At 39.6% G+C, this 16783-nt stretch overlaps 2 protein-coding genes across 5 annotated transcripts; both read left to right on the plus strand.

Moving 5' to 3' along the window:
* Positions 1-1629: 1629 nt before the first annotated feature.
* LOC112292936 (uncharacterized) lies at positions 1630-2895 on the plus strand. The gene is made up of 3 exons (XM_024541953.3): positions 1630-1837; positions 1927-2159; positions 2585-2895. The coding sequence occupies exons 1-3, from the start codon at positions 1699-1701 to the stop codon at positions 2726-2728; spliced, it is 516 nt and encodes a 171-aa protein (XP_024397721.1). The 5' UTR covers positions 1630-1698; the 3' UTR covers positions 2729-2895.
* A 1809-nt stretch (positions 2896-4704) lies between these two features.
* On the plus strand, positions 4705-16630 carry LOC112292343 (serine/threonine-protein kinase VPS15). Of its 4 annotated transcripts, none has more exons than XM_024540694.3 (20): positions 4705-5102; positions 5745-5808; positions 6031-6295; positions 6567-6641; positions 6857-6979; positions 7136-7181; positions 7661-7824; positions 8163-8242; positions 8449-8554; positions 8930-9106; positions 9349-9675; positions 9811-9994; positions 10109-10686; positions 10990-11235; positions 11463-12856; positions 13252-14164; positions 14598-14768; positions 15014-15273; positions 15558-15654; positions 15876-16630. In XM_024540694.3, the coding sequence occupies exons 3-20, from the start codon at positions 6098-6100 to the stop codon at positions 16062-16064; spliced, it is 5328 nt and encodes a 1775-aa protein (XP_024396462.1). In that variant the 5' UTR covers positions 4705-5102; positions 5745-5808; positions 6031-6097; the 3' UTR covers positions 16065-16630. The 4 variants fall into 4 exon arrangements, with proteins under 4 accessions (XP_024396462.1, XP_024396465.1, XP_024396463.1 ...); XM_024540697.3 differs by having other exon boundaries at positions 4761-5102; positions 15862-16630; XM_024540695.3 differs by lacking the exon at positions 5745-5808 and having other exon boundaries at positions 4961-5102.
* The last annotated feature ends 153 nt before the right edge of the window (positions 16631-16783 follow it).

Here is a 16783-nt window from a genome sequence, read left to right on the forward strand (position 1 = left end):
CTTAAGTATTCAAACCTTAGTTGATATGAATCAAGTTAATTAACAAAAAAATTATCAATGGATGAAAAATTACTAATCAAACCAAACTACATATATTTAAAGAGATTTGGCACTCAATGCCATATAATGTAACAAATGGTAATAGTTCTAGTTGTGATTTTTGATTCATATGATATTGGATCTAATATTTTTAGATAATAGTTAATGCAAAATGGTTAGAATTAAATATGGATACTTCAAGATCTCCATAACTATTAACTAATCTTACTTAAAAGGATTAAAAATCTCCATTAGTTTTTATAACCTCATTATCTTATTGGTTTATTTTATAATCTAATACGCTCTCAATTCATATTATTTTCTAAAATAAATTTTATATGCCTTGATGATTGGATCCTAGCTATATATATATAATTAGTATGTAAAAATATATTTAATATTTTAAATAATCCAAATATTATGTATAAATAAGTTAAAACTTATTATAAGCTTTAAAAAAGATTTAACTAATGTAATTAGTTGAACCTTATAAATCTTAAGGACTGAAAAGCTTCATCTCCATGAAAGCAACCTATAACAATTTTAAGGTGATTTCAATTTTGGTTACTATAAAATCCAAAATTAAAATCACCATATATTGAAGATCCAAAATTGAAGTTCCTATGATCACTCAAAAGCTTTTAGAAGCTTGCATATGATATATGATTATAATGAATATTTTCTATCATTATCAAAAGTATATTATAGAGTAAGTTTTTTGGATACTTCTATTATGAAAAGAAAACATATTTATGAATAGGATGATATAAATAGAATTTAGATTTTTTAAAAGAGAAGATTAAAAATCTTTTCTATAAAAATAAAACACAATTGGTCATCTTACAATATAATTAATGTAATAGATGAGAGTGTATAATGCAAAGAACTTGGAAAACATAAAAACAAACATAGAAATGAGGAAACATGGAGACCAAGAAACACAAAGAAGCATGGATGAACAAAAAAATGGATAAATGATCTAAAGATTGAAATATCTAGTAACACAAGTTTCTATTAGAGAACATAAATATGTAGTAAGTAAGTTTCAATTATATTTGCCAATTATATCAAAAAAATATAAATGGTTTCATTATTATGTATTTACTCTTTTTTTCTTTTCTTTTTTCTTAATCAACATTTCTTAAAGAATGGTCAATTTTTAACTTAATAACCACAAATTAAAACTTTACAACTTTTGTGGCTAATGGCATTGGTTTTCACTAGTTAGTAAGTATATATATATATATATATATATATATATTGATTAAATAGTTATAAGCACATGCAATTGCATAATTGGCACATTTGCTTCACAAAGGAGAAAAAGAACGAACAAGAAATAGGCAAAAGGAAAAGACGGGACTCATTCACACCGCAGATGGGATTCGGTTCGGGGCAAAGCTTGAACCGGAAAACAGAATATATCATGAGAACTTGGGATTGCAGATTCGCGGCTCGAACACGTGTCAGACCCTCGGGGGGCGTTGCTGGAAAGAGTTATCCAGCGATATGCTTTGTGAAACCCCCTCGGCTGGCTGGCTATGGCGATTAGGGGTTCACTCTCTGTCTCTCTCTTACCCTTTACCCCGCCCCAGCGACTTGCTACGGCACCGAATCTGCTTCTCTCTCTCTTGTTGCGTTGCGGGATTTCGAAGCATTATGGCGATGGCAGCTGCTGCAGCGTGCACCGCGGTCACCCCCTTGGCTGCTACAGGTGCTGCTGCTGCGACTGCACCTTCGGCAAGGTGGAGTGCTGGATCGTTGAGGATGTCCCTTCCGTGCGCCTTCGTCTCATCTGGTACTTGAATATGTGTTCTCTCAGTGATTACGAGTGATGTCGTAGGGTGCGTGAGACTGGACGCTGAGCTCATTGCCCTTTGCGTGCAGAGGTACATGCTTCGAGCTCCAGCATTGCATTCAATGATGGTAGGATTCTTCTGCGAACGGCAGCAAGGCCCGTCGAAAGGCGCAGGCAAGGTCGATTTGAAGTGTGCGGTCTTTTTGGACTTGGTGTCCCTGAGCTTGCAGTCATTGCCGGAGTGGCCGCCCTTGTGTTCGGCCCAAAGCAGCTCCCCGCCATAGGCAAGAGTCTTGGCAAAACTGTGAAGAGCTTTCAGACGGTACGCACGGGATATACGGTGTCTTCATACCTGCTTATAATTTCCTTGTCATTGGGTGTGTTATTTTTGCGTCTACACCCTAGCAATGCTGAATTTGGAGTGAACTGTCCCTCATGTTGTTTTAGTACATTCCTCGATGTAACTCATCTTTTGAATACCAGTCTCTATTTCAATTTTTCGGTATTTTGAGAGGTTGCAAATTCGATATGATGAAGCCTGTTCGCATTCCTCGGTTCTGCTTTTGTGTCAAATGGCATGAGAGTTCACAAGATGTGTGTTAGCTACCAGTTCGATTTTCTTCGGTTCCTCCGCTCTACACTCGTTATCCAAGTTTGATCAAATGCCTTTTTGTTTTTTATTTATTTATTTATTTTTAATTTAATTTTGTTTTGTTTTTTGTTTTTGTTTTTTGTTTTTTGTTGCAGGCGGCGAAAGAGTTCGAATCAGAAATTTCCAAGGCAAAGGAGTCTGGCGAGGAAGGACAGGACAGCACTGCAGTAGGAGAGACGCCCAAGGAGGGAGTTGTAACGTCACCGAAGAATTCTGAAACGGATTCTAATTCCAGTTGATGGTACAAGGTTTTGTTATCCGATCCTAGAATCTGTAATATTGTTATTGAAGCCTAGTCTTGTATTGGAGATGACCAAGTCAAACCTTGCCGAAACCTGTTTCTTCCAAGTGACGCTGTGTGTAACTGACGAGTTTTTAAGTTTGGAGACCACAAATGCATTCGTCATCTTCTATGGTGGTTATTCTGGTGATACCCTCATGGTTTGTGTAGGTGAGCTGTGAGGATCATTTGACGTATTTTGCTGTCCTGATGCAATTATCATTTTTCTATTGTGGAATGAGATCCACTTTACGAGACTTGTCATGATCTGCATTTACTCTCTCGTCCTACAAATTTCAGTTTCAGAAGAGGCTAATTTCTCTTAGTATGTACCGAACTGGTTATTATCTCAAAAACAAGTATTTATTTCATCATTATACCTCAGGTCGTTTGGTTATTCAAGTATGCCCAAGACAGCCCTGTTTGTTAGTTTTTCTTTTAACCCGATGTTGACTGTAATTACGGTAAGAATTATATCTCACACATTAACTGAAGCATTCTAATGTCGAACACAGTAGAACCCAGACGCATCAGAGTCGAGCAGGAGACACGTTTTGATCATTGCTTACAAACGAAATCATGTTTTTGACCTTTTGGTACATTTTATGAACCAATTACACTTGGAACCGTTCAAGAAATGTTTGTTGTTTTAAGTTAGATTAGATTATTTTGAACTGCAAGTATTGTGCACTTTCCTCAATTTCTGCTCATGGAACCTCATTTTCGAAAATCTCAGTGATGCACGAGCTTTGTATGTGCACCCTTCATGGAATAAAGTGCATATATATTATCTTTGAAGTTTTTCAGTATTTTAGGAGAAAAGCGTAATATTCTTCATTTTTTTTACGATATAAAGAAGTAAATTTATTCCTTTTTTTCAGATGGGTCATTACGGGTGTGCTCAAGAAGTTATGGGGTAATGTGGTTAATGGAGTGGCTTCAATGCCAAAGACTTTTTTGTATTTTGTAAGATAATGTTAAATCTTACATGACCTTTTTTTCTTTAGTTTAGATTTTCAATAAGAAATGCTACTAACCATGTATTTGCATCATTGTTCCAAAGGTGATCACAAGTTTATTGGCAAAAAACATCAAGCCATCTTGGGTGTCAAATGGAGTGGTCACAACACTCAATGCATTCAAATAATAAGATGAAGTAGCAATATCTGAAGTTCTTTAGAATTAGTAGAATTGAAACCTAGGCCTTAGCAAATTAGTTGGTTATGCTAAAAATTTAGAATCTTGAAATGCATTAAGTTAAGTATAATTCAAAAGAGAATATTGATTGGAATTTTATTTTGTGTGTACATATCAAATGTAGGATGGATAGTATATAAAAATTGTTAAGTTTTTGTACATGGATGATTAAAATTGCAAAAATTAAGGATTTTACAAATCAACATTTATAGACTTTGTTTATATATTTTTAAAATTTTGAATATATATATATATATATATATATATATTTTCAAAGCATTCATATAAATTTTTAATTTATTTTTTTTTAAATCCTTAAAAAGTAGAAGTTATAAAATAATGTGATATAGAATTTAGAGTTGGTATTTGAAATTAATATTGTCTCCACAATACTCTCCAAGTTTGGTCATCTTGGTATTAGATGCAAAGTTGTTAAATGATCAATGTTAAGATAGGTCATCTTTAATTAATATGCTTTTTTTTTTTTTATTAGAATGGTACTCATGTTACCCTTCTTTAAAGTTTGCAATATGTTAAGATATTCAAATATTGTATCAAGCATGTTGGTTGTGATACCATCTCAAGCCCTGCTGGCACTGTTGGATGAGCATAGATGTGTTGAAGTATGAATGGATTCTAAATAACTCCCTTTTCACACCTGCACACAACGGCTTTGTATTCGTCCACGTTGCTGCGGCAAAATTGCCTTGCGCGGAGAGGAAACTCGTCCGGCGACTTTCGCTCAGGGTTTCTCGCCCATCATCCCTTTCGCGAATTGTTCACCACGATTCAATGCCATGACCTAATTGCAAACAAAAAATTCGATCGGTGCTATCATTAAAGCGAGCTGTGCATTTGACTCATGTTGCGTAGGAGAGATGTAGACGCGCTGATCGGAGGCAAAGACGCTGTTGCGTGGGAAGCTCGGAAACCTCGGGACGAAGTTTGTGAGGGACAGAGCGTCTCCGAATAAAATCACTAGAGGTGCAGTTATCGAGGATGCCACCTCTGTGGTTTCAATGAGCTCGCGAATAGGGCTCTTGGTGGTGAATTTTAAGCTGTTCGTGATTTGAAGTCGGCGTTTACGAATTTTTCCTCGATTTTGTTGTGATGAGCGACGGTGAATTAAATTCGGGGTGAGATTCGCGGTTCGCAGTGTTCATTGCTAGTACTTAATTGTCTTGAGCATGCGCGGGAGTTTTTTCCTCGGCATGGCTTGATTCTCACATAGACCAATTGTGTGATCTATTGGACCGTCGAACCGGTTCGAAGATTTTGAGATAATTTTCATGGATGATGAACGAAATTCTTTTCTTACGCAAGGGTGATGTTTTCTTGTAGTTATATAATTTTTGTATGTCTACCCTGAGGTACGACAGGAAAGTTAGTAAGTTTGATGGGGTTTCTGCGCACACTGAGCGATTCGAGTGATGTATTTGTATTCGTTCTAGACCAAAACACTTCCGAATGTTTGGAAATTCAATGCTTCCGGGAGTTTGGTATGTTAGCAATTCATTTTCAGGTATTTGTAGCTCTAGTAGATGCTTGTACTGCGAATTAATGTTGTAATGCAATGTTTGATGACAGTAACATGTAGAGACATTTGTCGACTTCCAACTCCTTCAGATTTTTTTGTTCACTTTGTGTCGATTCAAAAATGATCACAACTCTTGTCTTGTCCAACTTGCACACTCGAGCTCTTTCTATCATCAGCTTGTAAAAATAATTCACTGATAGTTGTAATATAACTGAAGTGCACTGTTTTTTTTCCCCTTCAGATTCGGGGTTGTGATCAACCTTTTAGGCCGTGGAACCAAAGTTGTGGTTGTGTCACTTGACCACGTGAGCGCTTCATTCAATCCCTTAAAACTATAGCGTATAAGCTTCGTTGTATGGATATCCATGCCTTGAGGTTATAGAAACACAAATCTAACATTGAACGACACTTTAAGTATGCAGTTGTAATTTGGTGCTTCTTATTTATTTTGTTAGGGTAAGCCTCACTGCTTTATGTGGATGAACTTGATCATTTTTGTAACCTTTTCACTTGTATCACTTTTGCAGCACATGTATGATCACAGGAACATAATTTATTATGCTAACGCTTAAATTTTTAGCATAAGCATGCAAGATGGGTAATAAGTTAGCTCGAACGACGCAAGTTTCTGCGTCGGAGTATTATCTGCACGACTTGCCTTCTTCGTACAACTTGGTGTTGAAGGAGGCTTTAGGAGGTGGCCGGTTTTTGAAGTCAATTCAGTGTGTCCATGATGAGGGGCTTTTACTTGTGAAGGTTTATTTCAAACGGGGCGAATCTCTCGACTTAAAGGTTATATTCTTCTTTTTAAGTCAGTTTAAGGGTGCCTTTATGAAACACCAAATTGATATTCAACCGTCATCTTCGATAATCGCACATTATCGTAGTGATACCAGTAATCCTACTGCAGCCTTGCGTAATTAGCGAAGCATTTAAAAGTTCTACTCTACCCGCTGAAGCTGATCCCAATTTTAGACAAAGATGTAGATTGAGGTGCATACCTGGGCCAATTTTGGAGTTGATTTGTTGATGCTCATATGTACAATCTTCATATGTTGTGCAGGAATATGAGAGAAAACTACGAGACATTCGAGACCGTTTGAGAGACATTGAACATTCACATGTTTGGCCTTTCCAAGTGAGGATCTCATTACACTGTTTATATTTACACTTTAAAACTTAAAATATTGGTCTTCGATGTTGAGTACATTTGCATGATTTCAACATATGCTGTTTCATCCTATTTTACTCTGGCCATTCCTATCCTCGTTTGTGGACCTGAGATGTACTTTCTCTGCTTGATGCATCTTGAAAGACACAGTATTAACTTTCTTCTCATCTGGCATGTAATAGCACTGGCTTGAGACTGACAAAGCGGCTTACCTCCTGCGACAATATTTTTTTAGTAATTTGCATGATCGCATCAGCACTCGTCCATTTCTTAGTCTTATCGAAAAGAAGTGGCTCGCTTTTCAGGTATTTGCTGCCTCTTCACATCAAGTGTATTATATTTTGTCTCTTTCCAATAATTTGCACATCATGTTATTTGATACCTCCTTCGCTGATTTTTCGAGATCACATTCAGATAGCTGCTGCTAAGTTCTAGAACCTCATATTGATTGATTTTTGCAGCTTCTGCATGCTTTGAAGCAAAGTCATGAACGTGGAGTTTGTCATGGTATTACTCTCAACTTGCTGATACAACTGGCCAATTCTCAGTTCATTTCGATAACCTTAATTGGCTTTCGGGGTTGATGATGATTTTCTCCATCGTACTTTTTTCTGTGTAAACATTACTGATTTAATTCCCTGACACACAATGCAGAGTCTGGTGGTTTTGCAAGATGTAGAAACACAGAAATATGTGTGTGTGTGTGTTTTTGTGTTTGTCTTTTATTTTATTTTGTTTCATTGTTTGTTAGTTTCTTTTTTTCTTTTTTTGTTTTTGAGTGCTTTTTGTGTGTATTAATGTGCATGAGTCCACCTTCCTCTTGGTTCAACATGCCGCTGGCATACAATACGAATGGTTTCTTCTGTTTTGGAGTGATCATTCTTTAATCTCTTACTATGTGCGTCATGATTCCATTACTTTGTCGAAACGTTGTAATGGAATTTTCACTCTTTTTATGCTTAATCATTAGTGTACGGATGTGGCAGGGGACATTAAGTGCGAAAATGTCTTGGTAACCTCATGGAATTGGGTATACTTAGCAGACTTTTATGGGTCTCTGAAGCCCACTTTTTTACCAGAGGACAATCCTGCCGATTTTTCCTTCTTTTTTGATACAGGGAGTCGGCGTCGCTGCTATCTAGCGCCCGAGGTACTATCATTTTCCTTGTGGTATTGTAATTTAGTGTTCATCGTACTTGTGATTTTAGTCTGCTTTGATCTTGTCTGAGAATGCCACTTAAGTAACAAACTAGGACATTTCATGTAGATCTAACATGTATATGTGATTAAAATGTGGTGATGCGGGTATACTCTGGATTGTTGAATGTCAAGGCTCTAGTACAAGTTTGTTCCAAAGATTTCATGACATATTTTAATCTAATAAAATGGCTTACCTGATTTGCTTTCTATACTATGTAACACTGCCAGATTCAGGTTTGCAAGAAATGCAAGATATGGGAACTCTTACAGCTCTGATTGTTGGTGCAGCGGTTTCATGAGCCAAATGTGGACATGATTGCGACTTCAGATGCTCCTTTGACGCCTGCAATGGACATTTTCTCTCTTGGGTAAGTTATCCGTTTGGTTGTGTCCATCTTGATTGCTTTATTCAAATTAAATTGACTTAGCTGTTTGATGGTCATCATCTCGATGGGCACTGGGGGATATTCGAGTGTCTGATATTCGAGTGTTTATAAGAGTAGATGTCACAAGTGCCACTGTGTAGTACCACCCATTTGTAATTGAATTTGTTGATCTTTTGCTGGAATATCAGGTGCGTAATAGGTGAGATGTTCTTGGAAGGAAAAGCGTTGTTTGATTTGTCTCAGCTGCTAGCATATCGTCAAGGAAAATTTGATCCTCGTTCATCTCTTGAGAAGGTGAGACTCACTTTTGAAGGTGTTCCTCGTTACAAGGCTGTCATGAAGCGCGAATATAAATTTTTGAGGTCAAAATATCATGGTTCTGATTTTTCAAGCTACAGCAGGACAACGACCAGATACTTCGTGTGGTCTATGCATGAAAATTGCCCCGAAATTCTTTTTGACATAAAGTTTGTATGCCTTCTCTGATGCATCTCCGCTCTGCAGTTGCTTTTTTATGATCTGCATATTTCTTGTTATGCCTGATTCGTGTTAAATTTCTAAATTGCTGCACTTCTATTATGTACCTGTGCCCAGCTACTTTTGTCTACTTATTATCAAGCTGAAGATTATGCAATCATGTGTTTACAATCCTGTTATTTGCATGGACAGATCCCAGATATGGGCGTCCGTGATATGATCCTGGACATGATTAACGTTCTCCCACAGAATCGATTATCTGCAGATGATTACTTGAAGTTGTGGTGTCCTAGGGTATTTCCAGAGTACTTTTCACCTCTGTTGCACGACTTCTTCTCGTACCTTATTTCGTTGGACACAGATAATCGAGTAAGTGATCATTATCCTCATCTCTTGTTTGCATTGATCTCTGTTTGGATGATTCAGATTTTCTGCGTGCAGCCCTAAGCAATTTTGCGAACAGCGTAAAATTCTTCTAAGTGGATCGAACAAGCTGTTTTACTTTTGGAACTAATTTTCGTTTATTGGCCACTTTTGGACTAAACACGAGTAATAATTTTGTGGACTATTAATCCTTATGCTCCATTTGTTCGTACATGTGATTTGAATAGGTGGCTCTCACCCAAAGTTTTTTTCCGGAAATACGCAAGCAAATGCTTGCTGATTCTCGAAGGAGGCAGTTACAGGAAGCAGATAGTGGTGGCATTGCTGATCTGTTGTCACCTAGAACACTTAATTCCTCAAGTTCTCAGAAAAATCAAGTTTCTGACGATGGAGGTGTTACTTTAGATGAACCAGGTGCTTCAAATGTAGCGGGGAATTTGTTGAACGGTCACGTCAGGTCCTCTACTCCACAAGAGTCGTCGCGTCGCATCAAAGCTTCTGCGGTGGCTATGGCAGAGGCAGCTTCTTCTGTGGAAGAAGTTGTTACTGAGGAGGTCAAGAAATCAATTACTGCCCTTGTTTGATGTCTTTGAAATACTCTCACAATCAGAGGGCCAGAGCAGCTTTTATCTCATGCCAAAATGTAGGATTTTTCACGTTACATATTATCTTTTTGTCTGTTCCTGCAGGTTTTTGAGAATCAAGTTCGTGAGCAAGGTGGCATATTCCATGAGCGCCTTCTCTATACTGGTGAAGCTTCTATGGCCACTCATGGAATACCAGGACGCTGGAAAGATGACGTTACTCTCCCTTTGGAAGGTGGATGGAGGTGGGATGGAGATTGGGAAGTCGATCCTAGCTGGATCCAGAGTGGTGCGTCGTGCCTGCCGTGCTATCAAAAAATATATTCTCCTCCATCTTATCTTGACTTTGGAGTTTTTATTCAGCAAGCCTCTTACAATATTTGGATTGTGCTGGTCTTTGCAGGAGCTGGAGTTGATGATGATGGATGGAGGTATCGGAAGATGAATTTTGGAGACCACGAAAGTGAAGTCGGAATTCCTGTTAGAGTTTCTGGAAATGGGTCTAGTGTAGGTGATGGTACCCTGAAACGGACCGCTTCTGGCAGTCGTAGTTGGACATCTACTTGTACCCCAGATTGTGTATGTAGACAAAGGAGATGGATTCGAAAGCGTCGAAGACGACCTTGTTATCCAGACCTAATCTCGCAACCAAGCATTGGATCAGAGGTTCAAAGACAGGAGTCATCACCGGAAACATTAAAGAACTTGGATAGTGGTAATCCAACTACATATGACCAACCCCAACAATGTGAAGGGATGGTCTTAATTGCATCTCTTTTATGTGCTTGCCTACGTAATGTCAAGCTTCCTCAAGCAAGGCGAGGAACCATTCAGTTATTGAAAGAAGCGTCATCGTACATAGATGATGATGCCCGTCTTCAACACGTAATACCTTATGTTGTGGCTCTGCTGTCCGACAGTGCTGCTATTGTTCGATGCACCGCACTTCAGACTTTATGTGATGTCTTATCTCTAGTACAGGTATTCTTTTATTCCTCCTTCGGATTCACTGTTGTTAATTTTTGTTGTTGCTTATGGCTTTCCTTCTGTTTTTTTTTTTTTTGCGTACTGAGTTAAGTAATAAGATTTGGAGTTTAACAGCATAACTGCAAGTAAAGGGACGCTGATACAAAGAATGTACATCAAATGAAACCTTGTCCTGAACAATGAAAAATTAAGAAACCTGAGTCATTTTTTACAGCTTCAATTGCGTGAGGTGAACAACATAGTACAGCATTTCTACGAGTGGATATTACTAAGCGCGACACATTTGTCTGTCTACAGGTTTTCCCAACAAGTGACGCTAAGATATTCCCAGAATATATTCTACCTTTGCTCTCCATGCTACCTGATGATCCAGAAGAGAGCGTCCGCATTGCGTATGCTTCGAACATTGTTAAGATCGCTGAAACTGCTAACCTATTCATGATGCACTCTCAGGAGATTCATGATATTGGAGGTATAGATCCTCCAATCAATCGCGCGAAGGGATCTTTGTTAGAGAGGAAGTCGACCTCCATGAAGCAAGGGGTAAACATCTATATCTTTGATTACAGTCTGTGATTGAGGTTCATGGCAAAATAACTCCCATTAATGAATGGATACACTCAAAAGTAGATAGCCTTAGTAACGTGAACCATGAAGATGCTCGTGATGATTGACATGTGTTAGCCAGTTATATTGCGGGTTTCTTCCCAGCCGTCCAGAATAAGGGCTTTTTTCTTAATGCCTTGTGCTTTTCTTTTTGTCACAAGCAGATGTCTGCGGGATCTGGTGGGACAAATCAGTCTGCAGGTCGTTCAGAAGGAGAGCTTGCACATTTGCGTGAGACAATCGCACGTGTCATACAAGAGCTAGTGATGGGTCAAAAACAGACGCCTACAATTCGTCGGGCCCTGCTGCAGAATGTGGGGTCTCTTTGTCGGTTTTTTGGATCCAAACATAGCAACGATTTTCTGCTGCCAATCCTACCTGCGTTTCTTAATGATCGCGATGAGCAGCTGCGGGCAGTATTCTTTGAACACATCGTTCATGTTTGCCTCTTCGTAGGACAAATGAGTTTGGAGGCTTACCTGCTTCCTTACGTAGAACAAGCTCTTAATGATGTAGAAGAAACTGTAATTGTTAATGCCCTAGAATGTCTTGCAGCTCTTTGTACGCATCGTCTACTTCGAAAGCGAGTCCTACTTGAGGCTATTGAACGGGCATCCCCTCTATTGTGTCATCCGAGTCAGTGGGTACGGCGGGCGGCGATTTCTTTCGTTGCGGCTACTAGTGCAAATCTAGAGCCTACTGATTCTTATGCGTTCTTATCGCCGATCTTGTTACCATTTCTTAGGCGAGAGCCAGCTTCTTTATGTTCTGAGGCTTCTCTGCTGTCATGTCTGAAACCACCGGTATCTAGGGAAGTCTTTAATCGTGTTCTTAGTGATGTGATGCTACTGCAAACCGAGAAGGAAAAGGCAGCTGCAACTAAGCAAGGACTTCAAAGAATTCAAAACCGAAGAGTAGCTTTAATTCAACCTCCTTCAGAGCTTGCTGTAATGAGTGGTATGAGCACTCCAGGCGAGAGTAAACGTAGTGAAAGAGAGGGTCGTCCACTTAGGGTGGATATTTCTCAAGGTCTTCTTAGAAATAATGCGAAACGTGTTCAAGTGTCTGGTTCTGGACCTCAAATTCTGCAAAAGCCGTTGACAGGGGATGTTGAGGATGGAGAAAAGATGAAGGCAATGGAGGGTTACATTCGCAACTTGTCTAGCACCATGCAGACTCGGATGTATAATTGGGAAGCAGAAAACACAGAAAAACTCCAAAGCTCCGCAATCGGTTTTGCAGCCGGGGTGGGTGCCGGTTTCTATTCCAACTATGATGGCTCTTCGGAAGGGATCCCTATATACTCTGTTCCCTTGAGTGAGAAGAAGCCTGAACCTTCTGTTGCTGGACAAGGGAGGACCTCCCAAGGTGGTGAAGTAAATCCTTCTTTTAATGAAGAGTGGAGCCGAGTATTTGGGGTTAGGCAGGGATCGACACCGTTCCTCATGGCAACAATTGCTGGACCACCAATTAGTGCCTCATTAGGACCAGCTTCTTCTCAATGGGCAAATATTGCTGGCCAGTCATCGATGTCTTCTACGGAGCCCTCTCTACACAGGTATCTTGGTGTACATACTCTTAATGGTCTACGTTTGCTTCTTCTCCTTTTTTGATTATTTGGCGTGCACAAGGGTCTCTTCTTCATCATATCCTTCCTTTATCATTGGTTGTTTGAGTTCGTCTTGCTTCTTAGATATTACGACAGTTTGCATGTTTGACTTGGATCATGAATAAATAGATCATGGTGAATTCTGATTTATTCCGCATCTCTTTGGGACTTCGGGCTATCGCTCTAAGAAAAAGAGAGACTTGCGCAGCAATATGTTTTCTTAGATTTTCATACATGAACCTTATTCTATTGCTATCCGCTGCAGTGTGCTTTTTGGATATCTGTCTCCTGCGTGTATTGGTGCTATGCAATTCATCTTAGTCGGACTATTTGTGATCATGCAGATCACATGTGGCTATGACTGGGTCAAATGCTCCAAGGATGCTCGCAGGATCCATGCACCAATGGCCTAGTCCTGTTAGCTATAAAAAGTTTGAGACTTTGAGAGACACCAGTGGACGTGAGTCCGGTGAAGGTCTTCTTGCAACTGGCTTTGGAAGCAGCATTGATAGCATGACAAACAGTATGGCTAGTTTAGCAATAACTCCTGAAATGCTTGGAGGTGGAAAACTTTTGGAGCCTACTCCAATTAATACACCGAGCAGTGAAGCACCCTTGGAACCTGGTACCCCGCTCTTGAGTTCCTCAGTGGTCGCAGAAAGCTCCTGGAAGCCTCGTGGTGTTCTCATAGCCCATCTGCAAGAGCATCAGCGTGCAGTGAATGAGGTGGCAGTTTCGAGTGATAATGTTTTCCTTGCAAGTGCATCAGATGACGGAACGGTTAAAATATGGGACTGCCGAAGATTAGAGAGAGATATTTCTTTTAGGTCTCGATTGACATATCCTCTTCAGAGTGACGGGCGAGCTCTTCATGTGTCTATTCTGGGTGGCGGGCATCAAGTTGCGGCAGCTTCTAGTAAAGGAACTATACATGTTTTTACAGTTGATTATGTGGCACGTCAAGGTAGCGTCACAGAACGTTATACTGGCATTTCAGATACGCGTAAGTTGAACACCCAAGAGGGGAATGTTATGACGATGCAAAATCTCTTCAATGAAGGACCATCTCAGCTCTTGTATGGTACTCAAAGAGACGGCATACATCTCTGGGATTTGAGGACTCAAACCGATGCCTGGGTGTTGCGGACAAAGCCAGATCAAGGCTACATATCAGCGGTATCAGTTGATCCTGCATTCAACTGGTTGGTGTCTGCAACATCTCGAGGAGTGCTCACCCTCTGGGATTTACGCTTTCAGGTTACTCATCTGAAGCTCATCACATTTTATGCTTCACATTTTTTTTTGAATGTATTTGAGGAAGCACCAGTATTGAGAATTGTCTTTCTTGGTCAAGCACCCCTCATATTCGATGCCGTTGGTATATGCGTCGGTTCTAAGATACCATTGTTTAAGAGGTGTCTATCTCATCTTGCATGTGTCAACTGTCTTGCCTGTATGCATCTTTATGTTTTAATGTTAAATTGCAACGATTTGTTGCATCACTTCATAATCTCCCTCGGTCTTAATGTGGAGCTTCAGTTTGAAGACATCTGAAGAGATTCTTTTTATGAATTAGATGTATTGCTTTTAATGCTCAATATGTATGTAGCTATAGTTGGGGCCTTTTGGTGATATATGCGAGGTTCTCGTGTGAACGTATTGTTCTTAACGCGGTCCTTGCATATTGCAGATTGCAGTCAACACATGGCAGCATCCAGCTTGCTGCCCAGTCGAAAGCATGTGTGTTTTAGTTCCTGGCAAAGACACACCTCCAATATCAAGCCAGCATCCCTATGTGTGGGTTGCTGCAGGGCGCAACGAGGTGGCCCTCTGGAATGCCGCTGATGGTACATGTCATCAGGTGATTTTTGTGATTTTAGTCCTCAGCTTTTCTAGGAAATTTAGAATTTGGTGTCTCTTAATAAGGACTTCAAGCAACTACGATATTTTTCAAGATAAAATAAAATAAAATAAAATATTTTTTTTTGAAGAATTTCTTTGTAATTTCGAGGCTTGAAACAAAGGCGATGCTGGATTATGGGTAGTGTACATTCTATTCGTACCTAAGTTTGTGTATGCTGAAGGCTTGTAACTTGCGATGTGCAGGTTCTTAGATTATGCGCTGATCCAGTCCATCCAGAAATGAACACTGTTCCTGCTTCTCTTAGTCAACCATTGTCAAACTCTCAATCTTTAAGGGATACTAAGTTAGTTGGAGGTGTGAAATTTACCGACTATCGCATGGAAGAACTGAATGAGCCTCCTCCAAGGTTACCAGGAGTGCGTACATTGCTGCCTTTATCAGGGGGTGCGGCACTTCTCACTGGCGGATCAGATTGCAGAATTCGAATGTGGGATCGCTTAAGGTACTGTGCTCATTCCATCAAACTAAATTTGGTTGGGGTTCTAATATATAAAGTTTTAATAAAGCTTGTCGTGAGTCTCTTTTTACCTTGGATATTCTCACAGATAGTCCTGATAGTGCTTTTTGTGCATATTGATGGGTTAAAGATGCCAACTTGAGCATGACAGTGTAATTCTGCTCCTTCATGTACTTTCTGCCACGTTAGATCTGAGATTGCATTATTTGACTTTTAAATATTTCACTCGAGCCTTATTTCTTGTATTGGCTTTGCATTTGTGGATACAGATCGGATCGAAGCTATGTCGTTTGTGGGCCTACTATAGCGAAGGTTTCTGTTCAGAATTATGAATTGCGCTCATTGAATGGTGTCCGTATAGTCCAGGTTGGCAACATAAACCTTTCAAACATCATGTTCTCGGTTAACATTAGGAAATAATGATGTGGTGTGGAATGTTTGTTTTTCACCCTTTCTGATGGCTGCTAACATCAGTAGACGAGAACTTGTAACTTGACCCCTGAATAAATTCTTCTGTCTGCTATCTTTTTAATCATGATGCGTTTTTCACTTAGCCATTCTTCTAATACACAGGTAACTGTTTCCAGGAAACTCCAGGGGCAGAGAGTGCAAACCGACCCTCAAGTACCAATTCATCAAAAAGCAACCTTGCAGCAGCTGCTACCGATAATGCTGGATGTCATCGCGATTGTATTCTTAGCCTTGCTTCAGCTCAAACGAATCAGCGGCTTCTAATATCAAGTAGCAGGGATGGTGCCATCAAGGTCTGGAAGTGAATCTCCTGCACAACTAAAAAGTTGCATTTCGTTGTCGAAATTCTTGAAGACCTACTTACTGGGCCTGCAAACAATGCTTTAAAAACTGGATTCATAAATGATTATTGGCTATGCTTGCGGCAGAATTAGCCCTCAGAACGAGAAAAGCAAGGATGACACTGTCATCTGCAGTTGGATACGCATCCTCAGTCATCCTAGTTGAACTAGGAAATTTCTTAACAGTTCATTCAAAGATTTTGTGTTTTATTACAAGTTGCCCGGTTGTAGGTTTTGTGTCCAAATTGGATAGGTATTCTTGCGCATTAAATGCCTTGCGATCATTCTGTGGATGTTGTATACATGGCATACCACGCTTATTTGCTACAGGTGATATTTTAGGACTTTAAGTGAATAAAGTTAGCTGCTCAGCAGATCAGGGAAGTCTACACATCAAACAGACGTAGGCCTAGTCACAAAATTGGACTTTTTGAAAACTCAACAAAGGCCCTGTATGCACTCAAGTGCAATACTATCTATGTACACTATGTATCAGTATTGTACAACAGCTGTTTGAATCTTGAAACGAAGTGGAAACATGTAATATGGTGGCGTAAATATTTCACCACTCTCTCTAAGCTAAATGTTTTTCAAATGAATTACATGTTTCGTACACACCAATCCAAGAATATTACTAGTGCTTGCATGTTCTCATTGACAGTTCATAGCGCAGTGAGTACGGT

The sequence above is a fragment of the Physcomitrium patens genome, chromosome 15, assembly GCF_059467195.1.
Source record: "Physcomitrium patens ecotype Gransden chromosome 15, ASM5946719v1, whole genome shotgun sequence".
Classification (NCBI taxonomy): domain Eukaryota; kingdom Viridiplantae; phylum Streptophyta; class Bryopsida; order Funariales; family Funariaceae; genus Physcomitrium; species Physcomitrium patens.